This window comes from Lemur catta, chromosome 19, assembly GCF_020740605.2.
Source record: "Lemur catta isolate mLemCat1 chromosome 19, mLemCat1.pri, whole genome shotgun sequence".
In the NCBI taxonomy this organism is placed as follows: Eukaryota; Metazoa; Chordata; class Mammalia; order Primates; family Lemuridae; genus Lemur; species Lemur catta.
This window is the reverse complement of record NC_059146.1, coordinates 20301882-20321540: the sequence shown is the minus strand read 5'-3', so window position 1 is coordinate 20321540 and position 19659 is coordinate 20301882. Positions and strand designations below refer to the sequence as shown.

The 19659-nt window shown below is 40.8% G+C and overlaps 1 protein-coding gene across 3 annotated transcripts; it reads right to left on the bottom strand.

Moving 5' to 3' along the window:
- Positions 1–1456: 1456 nt before the first annotated feature.
- Positions 1457–17662, bottom strand: LOC123624629 (zinc finger protein 480-like). Of its 3 annotated transcripts, none has more exons than XM_045532646.1 (5): positions 17622–17662; positions 15709–15799; positions 13143–13269; positions 12542–12673; positions 1457–6311 (listed from the first exon to the last, which is right to left on the bottom strand). In XM_045532646.1, the coding sequence occupies exons 2-5, from the start codon at positions 15778–15780 to the stop codon at positions 4189–4191; spliced, it is 2454 nt and encodes an 817-aa protein (XP_045388602.1). In that variant the 5' UTR covers positions 15781–15799; positions 17622–17662; the 3' UTR covers positions 1457–4188. The 3 variants fall into 3 exon arrangements, with proteins under 3 accessions (XP_045388602.1, XP_045388603.1, XP_045388604.1); XM_045532647.1 differs by having other exon boundaries at positions 12542–12670; XM_045532648.1 differs by lacking the exons at positions 12542–12673; positions 13143–13269.
- Between the last annotated feature and the right edge of the window lie 1997 nt (positions 17663–19659).

Below are 19659 nucleotides of genomic sequence, written 5' to 3'. Positions count from 1 at the left end.
TACCTTAAGTGTTATTGATATAAAGGAAAATGTATAGCAGACATAAGAAATCACTTTTTTTTAGACTGGGTGTCACTATGTTGCCCAGGCTGGTTTCTTACTTCTGGCCTCAAGAGATCCTCCCACCCCAGCTTCCCAGGTAGCTGGGATTACAGGTACCTGCCACTGCACCCAGACAGAAATTACTAAAGGAAAATGTAGAGGGAGTCATGGATGGAGAGGATCAAAATGGCTGACCAGAGACACCAGCTGCCAGAGTGTCTCAGTAAGGAGAAGTTTTAGATGAAAGAGAAAAACAGGACGGTGATCCTAACTGGCCCATCTCCAAAGCCTGGCAGCCATGAGGCGGAGGAGCAGCATAACTGGCCCCGGGGCAGACACAGCACCCTGGGGAACCACATTGTACCACCTCTCTGGAACAATGCCACTGTGCAGTCTCTAAGCAGCTCCCTGTTTATCTGGAGGCCAAGACAATGGAGGGGTCCTCTTGTAGCTCAGATGGGATTGTCTATGGGGGGAGTGTAGAGTGCTGGAGATCTCTCACCTGCCCTTCCCCACGTGAGGGCACCACCCTGGCTACTGCTCACCTGGCCAAGTGGGTTGCCTTACTTCCTTCTTTTTCCTTCAGTGTCTTCTGTCCCTTCTCTGTTGAATCCCACTGCTCTCTCTCAGACACTGCAGCCACAGGTGAGTATCTACACATGATTTTTGATCCTCTCTGAGAGAAGCATGTACCAGCTGCTTCAGGTCCACAACCTTGGCTGCTCCCCACAAATCACTTCTGGTCTTACTATGTGGCCCAGGATGATTTCTAACTCCTGGACTCAAACGATCCTCCTGTCTCAGTTTCCCAGAGACCGGGGATTGTGTGCACCACCTCACCCAGCTTGAAATTATTAAAAGAAAATGTACTTATTAGTAATTTTGGATGGAAACAAATCTATTGGGTGCCACTTCTCATGGTACATGCAACAAAAACATCTTGTTTTCCTGAAAGATTCTCACTCTGAACCGAAATACCATCCAGTGGCAAGTGGCAGACTGGCCTCTGGGGATTCAGCAATGGAGGTCATCTCCTTCTCACAAAGTAAAGTTAAAATATAGGGGACTTTCCATCTTATCACCTTTTCATTTACCTCTGCAGATGCTGACTAATCTCCACACATTTGATTTTCAAGCATCTGATGTTACATGACGCCCACAGTAAGAAATTTCAGTTCACTATCTTGTATTGTTCCAATGCTTTCCCAAAGACTTTAAGAGGCACTGCTTTTTCATTTATAGAGAATTTAATTTTTACCTGCTATTGTCCTGTGTGCCTACTCATGTCACAAAATCTGTCTCCAAATAGCACCCTTATTGACAAACTCCTAGAGTAACACAGGGAAAAATGCATTAAACATACATGCTGGCCCACAATGTATGAAAGAGGAAATAAATGACAAAAAATCATATATAAAACCAGAAAATTTTATTAGACTTGAAAATGAACCATGGTATATACTGCTTAATACCATAATCTGAAAATGAGATTTACATAGTTTTATGAAAATCCTCTTTTAATAAAATTCTGTCAGAATAAACACTTCCACACAATAAATTTCAATCTACTGTAAGATATATTTTAGGCAATTTAACTAAATAGTATTTAACAAACATTTTAAACAGTCATACTGTGTGATGGGACTTACACGTGCAGCCAAAAAAGGAATATAGTAAGCTATTAACATAAAAAAAATTGGGGTCTTTCCTCAACAAATTGGGGGATTTCAAGAACACTCAGTGTTACCTTAAAGAGTCAGACTACATTGTGTGATACTGAATACTAATACCTTTTACACCTCTGCATTCCCTCTTCCTATTCTGCCCACCTAGTTAAGCCAACAATGCCTGAGTGCTCCTCCCTCCTTTGGCAGCAGCTGGAAATCAAACCACATGTGGGTACTTGACCTCCACCCACCCTTTAACAATCCTAACACCCCAAGCCAGTCACATATCCCAGTTCCTCTGAAGCCAGTTTTGGACCCGCTGTGGAAGACTATTCTGCTTTCCTCAGAAAGCCTCACTGTGCACTAAAAATTCTCATACCTCTTCTGTGTACTGCATCAATCTCAATATCCAAACCAAACGTTAAGTGCACATCAATCAAGTTTCTGGAGAGTGTTGAAAAGCTCACCTTCGGAAAAGGGTTACCAGGGTGCATATAGGTAGTTCCTAGTTTATCCAGCAAAACAAAGTTCCCACTTTCTGTGCTTATTCGTAAAAGGAAATGCATGAATGATATTATGTAAAAATTACATCACCGAGTACTGCAAGGACAAAAAAGACATGCTGTTATTTTTATCTTTATTGCCCACATATTCTTTTATTTCATAACTTCCAAATTGCTATATGCACATGTCTGCTTAAGGAAAATGAAGGTGGATGCCAGGGGTCCTACTTGGCACATGAGAAAAGCATGTAGAAATATAATAACACAGTGCATGTTCATCAACAATGATGTTTGAGGGTGTAAGAGTCTGAAGCTACACTGCTATGCAATTTTCACAGGACTCCAATGAGTATCGTGGGGCAGAGTGTAGCGAGAATAACTTAAGTACTAAGAATTATTACCCCAAATCATACTTACCTAAGTATATGTACCCAAAAGGGTATGTTCTTTCATATCAACAACAAAAAAATTGTTCTAGATGCTTCAACCATAAAGGCCTAATGGTACATTAATTATTATTGTCTGCTATAAGGTTTTATTCCTCCTGAGGTGGAATAAAACAATGTTGCTAGAAACACTGCGATTCATTTATAGCTATGAAAAAATACTAAATTTTCTTAGTTAAAATTGAGGATTATGATATATTCTGAATAAAATACTTGCAGATTGCAATGCCAAGAAGTAGATGTGAATCCTCATCAAGAACTTGCTCTACTGGTAGTTTTCACTAAACTGTCTACTTTGATATAACTTTTTTCTCTTAAGCTTCAAAAAAGCACTACTTTTTCATCAATCTTTGCTAAATGACAGCTATTGCCATTCAATAGAAGTGATAACCATTATCCCTGCATTGTTCCTAGAACATAATTAGTCCTAAAGAACCTATTACTCTCTTCCCATAAAATTCTCAGGGTCTTTAAAGGTTGTGGTCTATTCTTCTTCTGTGAGTGGTAGAACATTTCGTTACTATAACCCACTGTGTCCTCTTTCAGGAGAAGTGTGTGCTGAATGCATTAGGCATGAAGACTGGCACAATAGTTTTACATCATTCTCTGCCCACCGCCATCCTCTCTAAATCAGACAATATTTAATCTGAAAGGATAAGGCACGGTGACTCACATCTGTAATTCCAGCATGCTAGGAGGGCAAGTTGGGCGAATGGCTACAATTCAAAGTTTGAAACCAGCCTGGGGAATATAGTGGCACTTTTTCTCTCAAAAACAAATTAATAAAAATCGGCTGGACCTGGTGTGGTATACTTGTGGTCCCAGCTATGTGGGAGGTAGAGTGGGGACGACAGCTTGAGCCCGTGAATTAGAGGGTACAGTGGGCTGTGATCACACCACTGCACTTCACCCAGGGTAACAGAGCAAAACCCTGTCTTCATAAAAATAAAAAATTAATCTCAAAAGGGAGTGACCTTTCTCTTCCAGGAAATGGGAAAGAAATGATTCTCAGTAATCAACTAAGACCTGTCATTCTATTCATTCTCTCCTAGACACCACAGTAAAATGTTGGTAAGGAAGGCATACGAAGAGATTTCAAAGTTCAGGATGAAAGTCATACCGTAAAGTAGGCTTCTGAAAGAACATAAAATAATTAAATATTGCATAACCTAAATGTAACTGACAATGTCCATATGCATCTTTGATATATATCATGTCATGAGGGTCAACGTATTTTGATTTATACCACCACATAATATCAGACATTAATACCAGAGAACTAATGACTGACTTATTTCTTCTATAAATCCTCAGATGTTTCACAGTAATGTTCCCTGGGTACTAACCTCACCATAACATTTCATTTGTGTGGTTTCATTGAAGATGTACCTTTCATGCGTAGTGAGGCCTGGATGAAGACCCTGCCACCTACACTGCACTTATTTGATTTCTGTTTAGTATGGACTCTCTAAGGTTAATGACAGAACTCATGGTGAAGAGTTTGCACCCTGAAGGAGTCTGCAGAGTCTCTCACAAGTGACTTTTCTGATGCTGAGCAAGGCTTGAAATATGACTAAAAACCTTTCCACATATAATGCATTTGTAAGGTTTCTCTCTAGTATGGATTCTGTGATGAATATTAAGCTTTGATTTTTCACGGAACACCTTGCCACACTCATTACATTTGTAAGGTTTTTCTCCAGTGTGGATTCTGTGATGAGTCTTAAGGGTTGATTTTTCACTGAAGGCCTTGCCACATTCATTACATTTGTGAGGTTTCTCTCCAGTATGGATTCTGCGATGAGATCTGAGGTTTGATTTTTCACTGAAGGCCTTGCCACATTCATTACATTTGTAAGGTTTCTCTCCAGTATGAGTTCGCTGATGACGTGTAAGGGATATCTTTTGTCTGAAGGCCTTGTCACATTCATCACATTGGTAAGGTTTCTCTCCTGTATGGATTCTGTGATGATTTTTAAGGTTAGATTTGTGACGGAAGACCCTGCCACACTCATCACATTTGTATGGTTTCTCTCCTGAATGGACAACATGATGATTTTTAAGGTTTGATTTCTGACAGAATAATCTGCCATACTCATTGCATTTGTAAGGCCTCTCTCCAGTATGAATACACTGATGATGTACAAGCGTTGAATTGTAATCGAAGACCTTGCCACATTCATTACATTTGTAAGGTATCCATCCAGTATGTGTTTTCTGATGAACTGTAAGAGATATCTTGTGTCTGAAGGCCTTGCCACATTCATTACACTTATAAGGTGTCTCTCCAGTATGAATTCTAAGATGAACTGTTAGGGATAATTTGTGCCTGAAAACCTTGCTACAATACTCACATCTGTAAGGTTTATCTGCATTATGGATAACCTGATGTATATGAAGCCTCGAACGCAAACTAAATTTTTTGCCACACTTAAAACATTTGTAAGGTTTCTCTCTCAAATGGATTGTGTGATGATTTTTAAGGTTCGATTTGTGGCGGAAAACCTTGCCGCACTCATTGCATTTGTAAGGTTTCTCTCCAGTATGAATGCGCTGATGTTGCTTAAGGTATGAATTGCAACTAAAGACCTTGCCACATTCATCACATTTGTAAGCTTTATCTGCATTATGGATAAACTGATGTATATGAAGCCTCGAACACAAACTAAATTTTTTGCCACATTCATAACATTTATAAGGTTTCTCTCCCAGATGGACTGTGTGATGGTTTTTAAGGTGCGATTTTTGACGGAAGACCTTGCCACACTCATTGCATTTGTAAGGTTTCTCTCCAGTATGAACACTCACATGCCGTACAAGGTGTGATTTGGAAATAAAGGCTTTGCCACATTCACTACATTTGTAAGGTTTCTTTCCAGTATGAATACTCTGATGTCGTCTAAGGTATGAATTACAACTAAAGACCTTGCCACATTGATCACATTTGTAAGGTTTCTCTGGAGTATGAATTCTCCGATGTCGTGCAAGGGATGAATTACAACTAAGGACCTTGCCACATTCATCACATTCAAAAGGATTATCTGTATGATGGATTCGCACATGGGTTGTAAGTGTTGAACGCACACTGAATGCTCTGCCACAGTCATCACATTTGTAAGGTTTCTCCCCAGTATGAATTGTCTGATGTCGAGATAGGTGTGAGTTTTGACTGAAGTCTTTGCCACACTCATTACATCTGTAAGGTTTCTCTCCAATATGGATTCTCTGATGTCTTAGCAAGTCTGAATTTTGCCTGAAGGCCTTGCCACACTCTTTACATTTGAAAGGTTTCTTTCCAGCACGGATTACCCCATGGTTAGGAAGGCTCGAAGACACACTAAAGGCTTTGCTGTGCTCATTAGGTCTGTAAGGTTCTTCCTTAATGTGTGCTTTCAGTTCTTCTGTGAATAGCGGAGAACTGACAAAATCATTCTTGTATTTATTAAATATGTGAGTTTTCAGTTTAGAAGTAAGGTTTTCAAGTGGTGAAAGTGAGGTAATAGGGTCGATAGTCTTTTCAACTTGATTACATTCATAAATTTTCCCTTCAGGTTGCAATAGCTGCATTTCAGGCAGATGGAACTGAAAGCTTAATCCAAGTTCAGTTTTAATAGGCTGATTTCCTGCATCATTTCCCAAGACACAGCTCCTCCCTAGGAAAGCAAGAAAAGAATGGAACTTGAACCTATGGATCTGGCATTCCTAGAGTGTGATAAGGACTCTAGGATCTGCCCCACCTGACTCAGATATAGAAAGGAATATCAGCGTATTTTGTATATCACATTGGTAATGGTGAAAATATAAAGAGGTGAGGAGATGCACTGGGGGGTCTGCAGGAGCCAGGAGGATTACTGTGAGTGTGAGAGAGATTATGAACTGAGAAACAGAACAGAAGCTGAAAGCTTCTGAAAAAAAGCAGGGATAAGCTTCTTAGGGAAAGTAAGACATTTAAAGGAAGCTGCTTATACAGTAGTAACAGTACATGAAAATAGCCAACAAAGACAGACACATCACCAGAAAAGGAATGAGTGCTCTTAGATCCTTTAGAACAGGCTGATGAGTAAAGGTCTACCAACTGTATAATTTTAGGACAAAAAGAGTGGGAGAGGTGGCCCAACCTAAACTAAAAGTTACAGGGCTGACAAAAGACAGGGAAGTATGCCCAAATAAAAGGAGCAAAATAAATGGCATGAAACAAAACCTAAAGGAACACAGCCTTCTGAATTTATTGAGAATTAAAGCAAGTGTCCTAGGACGTTTAATAAGCTAAAAGATAAGAGAGATACAGAACTAAATGAATGCAGGAAATGCATACCAAAAGAGGAGAATATCAAACAAAAGGTAAACTAGTAACAAAAAGAAATTCTGGAGCCGCAATACGATAAATGTAGTGAAGGTTAACGGTGGGTGGTGGGGGAGGTCCAGCAGCAGATTAAATAAGACAGAGGGAAGAATGAGCACATTTAAAGATAGGCTATTCAAAATTGTCACTTGCAAAGAGGAGAAAGAAGAAATAATGAAGAAAGCCACAGGAACCCCTACAGATTTGGGGGATACTATCATATGGAACAATATACAACTGCGGGGGTTTCATAAGGAGAAAACACAGGACTGGAAATCACATTTAAAGAAACAATGTCCAAAATGTCCCACATTTGAGGAAAGAAATGGATACACAAATCCAAGAAGCTTCACTGTGCTAACTGAAAGTACCCAAGGATAGTCACAAAGAGATATAAACGAATTATCAAAAGTCAGAGACAAAGGCACAATCATGAAAGTAACAAGAAAAAAGAGACTTGTCATATGCAAAGGAAAGTATATAAAACCATGTGCATTTTTCAGCAGAAACCTTGCCTGCTACAAGGCAGTGGGATGATACCTTCAAAGTGCTTAAGGAATAAAAACTTGTCAAGCAACAATACAATATTTAGTGAAACCCTCCTGCAGAAATAAAACATAAATTTCTGAGGAGAACCGAGAGAGTTCATCAGTACTATCAACCTGTTGGAATAGAAATGGAAACATGAGTCCTTCAGTATCAAAAAAAGTACCCTAGACAGTAACTCTAACCCTTAAGAAAATATAAAGTTCTCCACTGAAGGTTAATAAATGATCAAACATATAATATGTAGTATTGTGCTTTTCACTTGTAACTTGACATTAAATTCTTTCCTAGCACTTGAAAGACAAAGTTATTAATTAAGCACTATATGTGTAACACTATATTTTTTATTTATATATGTATATATAAATGGTAATACAAGATATATGGAAGTAATTTCTTACAACAATAACACAAAGTGAGAGAATTATAAAGGAGTGTTTTTGTGCATAACTGATGTGAACCTGTTAACATTTAAAAATAGAATGTTATAAATTTACAGTGTTGTATGTAATTGTAATGGTAATGGCAAAAAACAAAAATCTATGCAAAATACAAAAAGAAAAAGATGACATGGGAATCAAAGCATATCATTACCAAAAAATCAACAAAACACAAAAGAAGTCAGGAAGAGAGAAATAAAGGACAAATCTAGATGTTACAGGTTCCACTATAACATGTGACAAAATGGCAGTAGTAAGACCTTCCCTATAACCAATTGCCTTAAAGGGTTTAACTTTGCAATCAGAAGAAAACAGGATCCAATTAAACCATGTCCAGAGAGACTCCCTTGAACTATCAGGACATATATATCCTGAAATTGAAAGGATGCAAAAAGATATTCCATGCAAACGATAACCAACAGAGAGCAGAGGTAGCCATACATTATAATAGTAGAGAGCACAGATGTTTACACAAAATTGTTCTAAGAGACAAAGGTTATTATAAAATGATGAAAGTTCAATTCACCAAAAAGATATAACCATTATAAATATATAGGCACCAAACATCAGATCCCTTAGAATTGAAAATTGACAAGATTCAAAGGAGAAATAGATACATCCACAATATAGTAGTAGACTTCAATACAACATTGTCCAAATAAATAGAACCATGAAGAAGAAGAAGAAGAAAATAGAGGACCCAGAAGTCCTCTGTGGATCACCAGTGTGGACCAACTGGACAAAACGGACTTATAGAAAACACACTACCTAATAATAGCCGAATACAATTTTTTCTGAAGTATCCATGCATGGAACAATTTCCAGAATACACCTCATGCACACAAAACAATTTTTTTAAAAACATTAAAAGACTGAGATAATTCAAATTATTCATTCTCATCATAATGCAATAAAACTAAAAATTTACAGGAAAAAAAAACAAGAACATTAACAAATGTGTACAAGTTAATCAACACACTTACATTGATAAAACCAAATTTTTTTTTTTTTTTTTGGAGGCAGAGTCTCGCTCTTTTTGCCCTGGCTAGAGTGCCGTGGCATCAGCCCAGCTCACAGCAACCTCAAACTCCTGGTCTCAAGCAATCCTTCTGCCTCAGCCTCCCTAGTAGCTGGGACTACAGGCATGCGCCATCATGCCCAGCTCATTTTTTCTATAAATTTTTGGTTGTCCAGCTAATTTCTTTCTATTTTTAGTAGAGACAGCGTCTTGTTCTTGCTCAGGCTGGTCTAGAACTCCTGACCTCAAGCGATCCTCCCGCCTTAGCCTCCCAGAGTGCTAGGATTACAGGCATGAGCCACCACACCCGGCCATAAAACCAATTTCTTAAAAAAGAAACCACAAGGGGAATTAGAAAATATCTTGATGCAAAGGACAAGGAAAACATAACATACAAAAACTTATAAAATGCAGGAACAATAGCACTGGCAAAGATATTTATAACTCTTTATGCTTACATTGAAAATAAACAACAATCACATATAAACAACCTAACTTTTTACTTCAATGAAGTACAAGAACAAAGTAAATACAGTGGTACCCAAAAGAGGAAAAAAGATCAGAACACAAACAAAATAGAGTCTGGAAAAGCACTAGAGAAAGTCACAAAAGTTACAGATCATACACTGACTGATAAGAAGACTGACAAACCCTTGGCCAGATAAACTAAAAAATAAAAAACACAGAAGACAGATATGACTAAAATTAGAAACAGAAAAGGAAACATTACAATTGATTCTATATAAGTGAAAAGGAAATTAAAAGAATGAGACTGAACAATCGTATGACAACAAATTTGATAATCAAGAAGTAATGCATCAATTTCTAGAAATATACCACTTACCAACACTTAAGCATGAAAAAGTAGAAACTCTAAACACACCAGTAGTAACAAAGACATTCATTCAGTGATCAAATATCTCCCATTAAAGAAAAGTACAGAGCCAGATGACTGCAATGTCAGTCTATCAAATATTGAAAAGAAAAATTAACACAAACACTCCTTAAAATCTTCCAAAAATTATCAAGGGAGGGAACACTTGTAAACTCAATCAACGAGGCTTGTGTTACCTTGACAGCAAAGACAGATAAAGGCCCTACAAGAAAAGAAAACTATAGAGCAATATTCCTGATTAATCAAATGCAAAAGTCCTCAACAAATTGCTGGCAAGACAAATTTTCAGCAGCACACTGAAAATAATCACACATCATGACCAAATGGGATTTATTCCTGGAATGCAAGTGGGTTGCAACTTAGAAACATCAATCTGTGTCATACTCCACAACAACAGAATAGAGGAAAAAGGCCAAACATTCATCTCAGTTGATGCACAAAAGGCCCAATAAAAATGTCAACAACAGGCCGGGTGTGGTGGCTCACGCCTGTAATACTAGCACTCTGGGAGGCCGAGGCAGGAGGATTGCTTAAACTTAGAAATTCTGAGCCAGAGCAAGACCCCATTTCTATTAAGAATAGGAAAATTAGCCAGGCATCATGAAGCACGCCTGTAGTCCCACCTCCTTGGGATGCTGAGTCAGGAGGATCACCTGAGCCCAGGAGTTTGAGGTCACAGTGAGCTACGATGATGTCACTGCACTCTACCCAAGGCAACACAGCAAGACTGTGTTTCAAAACTGTGTTTCATAGACTGAAATAAATGACAAAAGTACACTTTAATAGTAGGTACTAAGTCAGGAACAAAAGAAAAATATTTAAATTACCAAATAAAAACTTTTGGAGTTTACAGAGGTTTTAAAGAAACTCCTACTGGCTCCAACCTCTGTAGTAAACAATGAAATCTTCTAAAATATATAAATCAGTAGACACTGTCTGACACACCAGCTCCACACACTCCAGATATGAAACAAAGAACACAAAGAAAATCATACAAAATAGGAAAACTGATGATTAAATATATAAAAGCCAAGTTGATTTATAATACACGGAAATGTACAAGATGAGAGTAGCAGTGGCTGAAACAAGTGACAGTGGACTCAGAACTGGAGGCATCATTCCAGTGAGTTACAATCCCCACCTCGAACTGTGATCCAATACAGGATCTTTCTGTCGACTGCCTCTTCCTCCTGCTGAGTAGTAATCTCAAAAGAACCAACCTACTCCCCTCTTACACATACTAGTGACATGTGGATAAAGCAGAAGAGAAAATGGCTGAGGGACCTTGTGAAATAAGAAGAAATACATACACTGGTCTCCTTCCAGGTCTCTAACACAGAATCCTAACACCTTGGAATTTCCTGGGTGACAGGAATGTGATATGTTCTAATGAGGCAACCCTCTGTGGTCTCCTCGATGGGGGCTGGTCTCCAGAAAGATGAAGCTGTTCATAGAAGCCTGAAACATTCAGCCCCAGCCAACATCCTATAAGAAGGGAACAGGGCTAGAGACTGAGTTAATAGCAATCATGGCTACATGATGGAATGTCCATAAAAACCCTGCATCGTGGGGTCATGAGAGCTTCCAAATGTTGAACACGTGGGTTTGTGTGAAGGGTGGCACACCCACTGAAGCTTCAACATGCCTTGCCCTGTGAGTCTCTTCATGTGGCTGTTCATCTGTTTTCCTCTGAAATATCCCTTCCAATAAACCAATATACACAGAAAGGATTTCACTGAGTTCTGTGAGCAAATTAATCAAACCTGAGTAGGGGGTCAGGGGAAGTCTGATTTGTAGCTGGTTTGTCAAAACGAGCAACTTACTATTGCTCCTTCTATTAACCTACTATTAATACTTATGAATGGTATATGAGGTGGGGAGTAGGCTTGGGGACTCGGCACTTAGCCTGTGGGATCTGACTCTAACTCCAGGTAGACAGGGTCAAAAATGAAGTACAGGAAAGCCTTCGATGGCCACTGAAAAATTAGTTGTTGGTGGGGAGAAACCCAACACATTTTGCTAAGCAGAAGTGAAACATTCTGTGTTGAGTGACATCTGTAATAGTAAAAACACTTTGGCTCTCTCTTCTATCAAACTGACCTGAACAGACAGAGAGGGCTGGAGACAGCTCCATGCAGTTTCCTGGCCTGAGGTGCCAAGGAAGAGGAGCCAACATTACCCAATCTCTTGATTAGGTCTTCCAAGAACAGGAAATGGGGTGGAACCTGAATAGGTCAAGGCATCAGGTCTATGGAGGCCTCAGCTCTGACCTCTATGGACAGAGAACTGAGCACCAGATAGAATCAAATACAGAAGGAGACACCACAGGGGAAAGAGACCCCTTGGAAATGGCCCTCGGTGTGCCACAAAGTGAGAAGACCACAGAGTTCACAGAAGCCAGATGATAGGGTGTTGTCCACCATGATAAAGACTTTGCCTTGGTCTCTGTTTAAGCTGTGGAACCACTGGAGGGCAAAGGGGTAAACTATCACATGTCAAAAGAACAGAGTGGCAAGTGGGGACAAAGATTTCTGCTTAGAACTTACAGGATTTAAACTTTGACCACTGGATTCCCTAATTTGCAAACTTTCCCAAACACCGTTTAATAGTGTGGTTTCCAGTGTGCCCACCTGAGCTCTTACCTGAGTGCAAACGTTTGGTCCATTCCCCACCATTTGGGTTTTTTGCTGTTTTCACTTCACTGTCCACGGTCCAGGGATCTTTCCCTTCTAACAACATACAGACAACACTCAGGCCAGGAAGTGAGATTCCTGCTTATAAAAACAAAAAAAAAAGTGCTGTGCCGTTGCCAAAATCCAAGCCCTATGTTTAGGTAGGAGAGAGGACATTACAAATGGATCAAGAAAAATATTTCACAAATTCATCCACAGATGGCCTCTTTCTGAATGTGTATAAAACTATATGATGCAAACATCTAGCTCGTTTCCAAGAACTACTGAATCGGAAGGTTGGGCTTAGAAAACAAGGATCTGGACATTTTTAAACTTTCCCACAAGGTTTCTTTGCATATGTAATCCATTGTACCACAAAACGATGTATTATGAAGAGGACAGAACAACTGAAGGGGACATTTAAAGTCCAGAAAGCATTGTGGAGCTTTTCATTTCTGAGTCAATAAGGCCTCCACCTCAGTCAAGCAAGGCAGGGGCTCCCAAGAGGCACACAGAGAAAACGCAGACACACAAGGGCAGATCCCGATGTCGAGAGCCACGTTATCCTCACCCAGGGACACCAGGTTCCTGTAGTTCTCCAACATCACGGCCCTGTATAAAGCCCTCTGAGCAGAGTCCAGGCACGTCCACTCCTCTTGAGAGAATTCTACGGCCACATCCCTGAATGTCAAGTGTCCCTAAAATGTAAAACATAGTTCACCAATGAGATGGGAAGAATTCCTCTCTTCACATAAAATGAGAAGAGAGTTGTAAAAATTGATTTGATTAAAGTGAGTGTTCTGACAGATCCACATTACTATATTTTTGAGCTCATTATGTATTTTATTATACTTTTCCATGAGAAGTTATGCGGACAATACAAGAAAAACAAAAAATTAACACAGGTTTATCTCTTTTCTCTATAGAGGTGTTAGATATTCTGTGTGACACACCAAATGATATTCAGTATCTACCTCAACTACAATATGAGTAGTGTCTTCAAGATGACTGTGTCCATAATGGCTTTTAAAAAATGATTACAATCTAAAAACTGTGATGAAGACAGCAGTAGCCATGCCAGAAACTTCTGAACACTTCCCATTTGCTAGGCAGTACTCTAAATGCTTTACATGTACTACCTGCTATAACAAGAGCCCATGAGAGGAAGATCTGTGTCCATCTTACTAAGGAGACAACTGTGTCTCAGACACGCTTAGAAAAATCTCCTCCTGAAGTCAATGGGCTAAAAATGGCAGAGTAAGCACTGATCCCAGGTGTCTGGGCATTAGAATCAGACCTCACGGATCAAACAGTTAAGAAGTAGATCGGCCTCAAAAGTAAATTGAAAGAGAATTACTTAATTGAGAGAAGTTGAAATACATTCAAGGATAAAAACATGCAACTACACGAAAGGTCATTGCATACAGGTACACACACCTATGCCAGTTATATGTCACTATTCTTGCTATTCATAATATCAATTCATTAACATGATAGAGTACAACATGGAAAATATTCAGGGTAAAACTGCAACTGACTAAAAATATAAAATTTATATAAAATGATGATGTATCTTTGCTGATCCATGCCTACATTCATACACACCACATGCACATACTTACACACATACACATATCCACTGAAGTAACAGGATGTGTCTCTGTGCAAAGACAGCCGTCTGCTGCCCACTGAACCAGGGGGTTTCATGGACAATAATCTCCTGCAAGATGACCAACTACAGAGTTTCTGACCATTTCTTCAAAACTCACTCCCGTCCTGGTGGAGCCCACACACACTGCAGCAGTGGGGAGCGGGGCTGGACTGAGCTCCCCTCCAGGGCACACACCCCACCCCGACCAAACCCGATGCACAGCACAACCCCCCTCACTCCTCCGTGGATCACAGGCTGATACGAGCCCTCACAAATGGGGATACCATGTCTTAGTATTAAATGCTGGACACAAAACAGGGTAGAATCCCCTTATCCATGGGGGATACACTCCAAAAACCCCCAGTGGATCCTTGGCTACTACTGAACCTTATGTACTATGTAAGTTGAAGGTGTATCAACGTAATTTCGAAAAGAAAAAGAAAACAAATGGCTTTCTAAATTACACGAACATCTTATGACATATATTATCTGTAAATATATGATCTGAAACTTGTACTGTAAAATATCACAATGAAACATTCACCGAAAAATTTCCTCTGGACAGGCACGTGCCTCATGCTTAATCCCAGAACTTTCGGAGGTCAAGAGGGAAAGATTGTTTGAGGCCAGAAGTTCAACTCCAGCCTCGATAACATCATGAGACCCTGCCTGTATAAACAGAAAAAACAGCAAATTGTGCGCCTATATTCTAAGCTACTTGGGAGGCTGAGACAGGAGGATGGCTTGAGCACAGGAATTTGAGGCTGTAGTGAGCAACGATTGTGCCACTGCACTTCAGCCTGGGTAACTGAGATCCTATCTGGAAGAAAAAACAAAAAAGTTCCTGCAGGAACCCCACAGTCTCTGTGGGATGGATACACTGAGAATGACTGAACCAATCTGCTCTCAGACATTGAAGTTGATTTCAAATTTTAAAATAGATGATGGAATAAAACACCCTGTCTACCTTTCCATTCTATTCCTGGTCAGAAATAATGTGGCATCAGAAACACAGTGACTCACTCAGTTAGCCTGAAAGGTAGTAGAAAATCAGGCAGAAAAGATTTCCCCTAATAGGTCTCCTTTTCCAGAATTTAGCATGTTAACTCATGACTTTCATGTGCACCTGTCTAATGCTGCTCTACAGAGACCTGACAGTGCACCCAGATGTGGCCCCTGAACAGTCCCTGGTGCCCAACAGCACTGACACGACAGGGGACACAGCACCTCTCTAACCTACGTCTGGGTGTGAAGCCTTCCCATGCTCATGCCCAGTGCAGTCTCTTCACAAGAGCATGTCACTGGGTCACGGTGACATGGACATCTCCACACAGTGGAGATGAGAGGCACTGAAGGAAGGCATGGGTGAGTGGGAGCAAACATGTCAGTCAGAATGGGTCAGAGTCAGAGAATACTAGCAACTCCAATGCCCGGCATTTGAGAAAGGAAAAAGACACGGAACAATCCACCAAGATTATTACTTTACCTGAGTAAAAGCCATTGCTGACTCCTTTCCTTTCCTCTTCCTCCTCTTCTGGGCTTCTTCCTCACCCAACATGACTTTTCAGAAGTCAATCCTGAATGTCAAAAACATGCTGTTCAATGCTGAGAATCAACACACCCCCTTTCTGTGCCACAATTCCATGAAGAGGAAAAGACGTCCCATGTAAAGATGGTCTCTCCTGTCCATTACATCAAGGGGGGATGCAGGGACAATAAACTCATAGAGGATGATCAACTAGTGAGTCTACGACCTCTTTCATCAGAACTCGCTCCCCTCCTGGTGAAGCCCCCACTGCAGCAGTGGGGAGCTGGGCTGGACTGAGCTCCCCTCCAGGGCACAGACCCAGCCTGACCAAACCTGTGATGCCAAGAATTGTTTAATCCACCAGCATTATAGACAGGAGCTATGCAATTCTCAACTTCATCTGTGTATTTTCAGCAAATGTTAAACTGATTAGATTACAAAGAGAGGAAACAATATATCACAACTTAATCATCATACCCAATCATCTCAAGACTCATCTGGAGCCAGGGTCTCCTCTTTCTTCTTTACTGTGTTTCCCTCCCTCACTCCATACATATCTCTCATTCTCACCTCCTCTCTCCTGTTCTTGTTTTTCTTTTCTCCTCTGTGCTTCCCCCTGGGCTTCTGCTCCTCATTTTGTTGCCCTCTTCTCTCCCGTTCTTTCTCCCCTTCTTCCCTTCTTCCCTTCTTCATTCTATTGCTTCTCTTTGACCTGTTCTGCTCTATTCTGGAACCTTGTTTCACCTTTTGTTGCTCTTTCTCCCCAGTGTTTTGACTGTCTCAATCTCATATTTCTGCCTCTTTCTTCCCCATCTCTGCTCCCCCTCTGCTCTCCCTGTCAAATTCCCTCTTCCCTGTGACACCCCCTTTTCCCCACTCTCTGTCACCTGGTGCCCCCTCTTGTTGTCCCAGCACCACCCTGCTCTGTCTTCCCTGACTCCAAATCATTCATCCTCTACCCCTACTGAGTGCCTCCCCATTTGCCTCCAGTCGCCCTAGTCTGGTGTCCTTTATCTCTCAGGAGATCTAGGTTTTTTCTAAATTGCTTCAGGGACTTTTGTCCCCTACCTAGTTTCGTGGCTTCTGCTTTAACTCTTCCTGTCTCTTTGGAAATCCCTCCCACGTCCTCTACTTTGCAGTGTGTTCATGTGTCTCCCTCCTTCTTCATTTCTTTTTCTACATTCTTCTATTTCCTCTCTCTTGCTATCCATCTCTCTTTGTCCACATATTCACACGGAAGGAATATAAATAACATGTTCACCTCCTGAAGAGCACATTTTCTAGTGGGGAGGAATTTGGGATGAAAAACATTGGGTGTCACAACACAAGCCCTGGTCACCTCCCCCAACGCGGAATCGGAGGAAGTGGTTTCTGAAAACAGACTCGGAGAGCAGAAAGGCCTGGCCCAGGTAGGAAATGGAGGGGAGCAGATCAGGAGAGAAGTGGGGTGTGCAAAATCCCAGGACCAGGGAGAAGACGTGGCTTCTCCAGGATTGGGGCTGCGGCGCTGCCCTCCAGGGGCCGACAAAGGCGAGGCTTGGGGGACCAGAAGGCCGTGAATTCACCTTGCGGGTGAGGGCTTTACATGGCGAGGAGGGAGTTTTGGGGTCCCTGAAAAGCTTTAAGCAGGGACACGATGCGAAAGGAGGTGTCTCCATGGTTCTATGACAGAAAGATCAGGGACAGGACCAGCCTCGGATTGATTTTAACTGAAAGGTAAGGGACACCCGGACTGTCACTGGGACGCCTGAATTTACTTGGGGTGGACGGAGCGGTGCGGGGATTTCAAGGTCTGTACGGCCCCCAGATCCCGGGTATAGAAGCGCTGGGGACTGCTCAGCGACAGTTAATCCAGATAAACAGAAACTCACAGGCCACGAAGTCACCTGCTCTCCACGCTCGCGGCTTCCGGGTCTACGGGAAACTGCGCGCGCAGGAGAGGCCGGGCCTGGGCGGGGCCCGCGGGATCTGGGCGGGGCCTGCGCTCCCCCCGGCCTCGCTCCCGCTCCCGCGGCGTTCAGTTGTCCGCGTCCAACGGGCAAAACCTACCAGTAAGGCTGGAGCAGCTCAGCGGGCTGAGAACTGGAATCTGGCTGGTAACGTTAACGTCGGTTGGCGGTTGGATTCAGGAAAGTTCCTGCAATTAAAATTAAGTTCAGCAATTAAATTAAACACCCCCGGAATTTTCTGTGAGGGACAGGAAAACTAAAATGTCAATTGCAATACCCTGCCTGGGCTGAATGTGACATTTCATGCCGACGCAAGGATTTTTCAATATAGTTAAACTAATCAATGTAATACACTCTTTTAACAGAATGGAAAATAAAAATCATGTGATCGTCTTAATAGTTGCAGAAAAAGCATCTGACAAAATTCAATATCCATTCCTGATTAAAAAAAAACTCTGAACTAAATAGGTCCAGAAGAAGCTTACCTTAACAAAATGAAGACCACACATGAAAAGCCAACAGCTAACATGATCAATCCAGAAAAAGTTAAAGCTATTTCTCTACGATATGTATGCTGCAAGAATGCTGACTTTTACCATTTCTGCTATATAAATACTGGAAGATCTAGACAGAGAAATTAGACAAGAAAAAGAAATAAAATGCATCCAAATCAGAAAATAAAATTATATGTTTGCAGATGCCATGACCTTGTATGTAGAAAACCCTAAAAAAAAAATTCAACCAAAATACTGCTAGACCTAACTTTATAAATAAAGTGAGTAAATTTGCAGAATACAAAATCAGCACCAAAAATTAGCTGCATTTCCATATATTAAAAATAAACCATTTTAAAAGGAATTTAAGACAACACTTCCATTTTCCATAGCACCTAAAAAAAATACAATACTTAGGAATAAATTTAATTAATGAGGTGAAAAGTTTGCACACTGAAAACTACCCAACATTAATGAAAGAAATTAAGTACACATATACAAATGGAAATATAACCTACATTCATTGATCAGAAAAATTAATATTATTTAATTTCCATAGTACTTAATGGGATTTATAAATTCAATGCAATCTCCATAAAAATTCCTGTAGTTTTTTAAAAGAAACAAAAAAAACCACCCTAAAATCCATAGGGAACCAACAAGACTCTTAGTAGCCCAAATAATTTTAGAAAGAAGTACAAAACTGAGGGCATTACACTTCCTGATTTTAAAATGTTACAAAACTATAGTAATTAAAACATTATGGTCCTGGCATAAAGACAGATGGGTAGATGTATGGAACAGAAGAAACAGTCCATACATAAACCCATATATACAGTCAACTGATCTTTGACCAGGGTCTCAAGAATACACAGTGAAGAAAGACCCTGGACTGACCCAGTTCTCCTCACTTTCTTCCTTGTAATCTACAAGAATAACTGTATAATGGGTCTGGGAATGCAACACCCTAAGAAAAGACAGGAAGGGACTAGACTGGCTAGAACAGCTGGGACTCTGTTCCGGTCCCTTTTTCAAACAGGGTATCCTTTAATGCTTTAGTCTCAGTGGTAGCAGTGTATAAAACTCAGAGCAGACTGCACTTCAGGATTCCTCCGCCACTGTGCAAGTGGAGAACATGAAGATGAGACTCCATCTGCCCCGAGTGGCTTTTGTGAACCTTGAGGACTGGTTCCCAATGAATGCTAGTCTTCTGTTGTCACTTGCGGCCTATATCTGCAAGTAATAAACCTGCTCCATGTAACTTGTGTGAGTGCTCTGGCTCAGACAAGCTGGTACCCAGTGCTCAGTGAAACTGCTTCACAAAATTAGCATAATGAGCAGGATCAGGTCTGACAGAACCACTGCTCCCTGGCAAAGTAGAAGGGGTAATACCCCCATTAACTGTCTGATGGCAGTACCGCTGGCCTGGCAGGTACAGGGATGCCAGTCACATGCACACACCTGTG

Excerpts from the sequence above, each read along its gene's own strand:
- LOC123624629 (XM_045532646.1), bottom strand. The coding sequence starts at position 15,780 with ATGTTGGGTGAGGAAGAAGCCCAGAAGAGGAGGAAGAGGAAAGGAAAG. Across the intron at positions 13,270-15,708 it reads CAGCAATGGCTTTTACTCAG|GGACACTTGACATTCAGGGA; the intron begins GTAAAGTAATAA and ends TTTACATTTTAG. Across the intron at positions 12,674-13,142 it reads CAGGAACCTGGTGTCCCTGG|CAGGAATCTCACTTCCTGGC; the intron begins GTGAGGATAACG and ends TGTTTTTATAAG.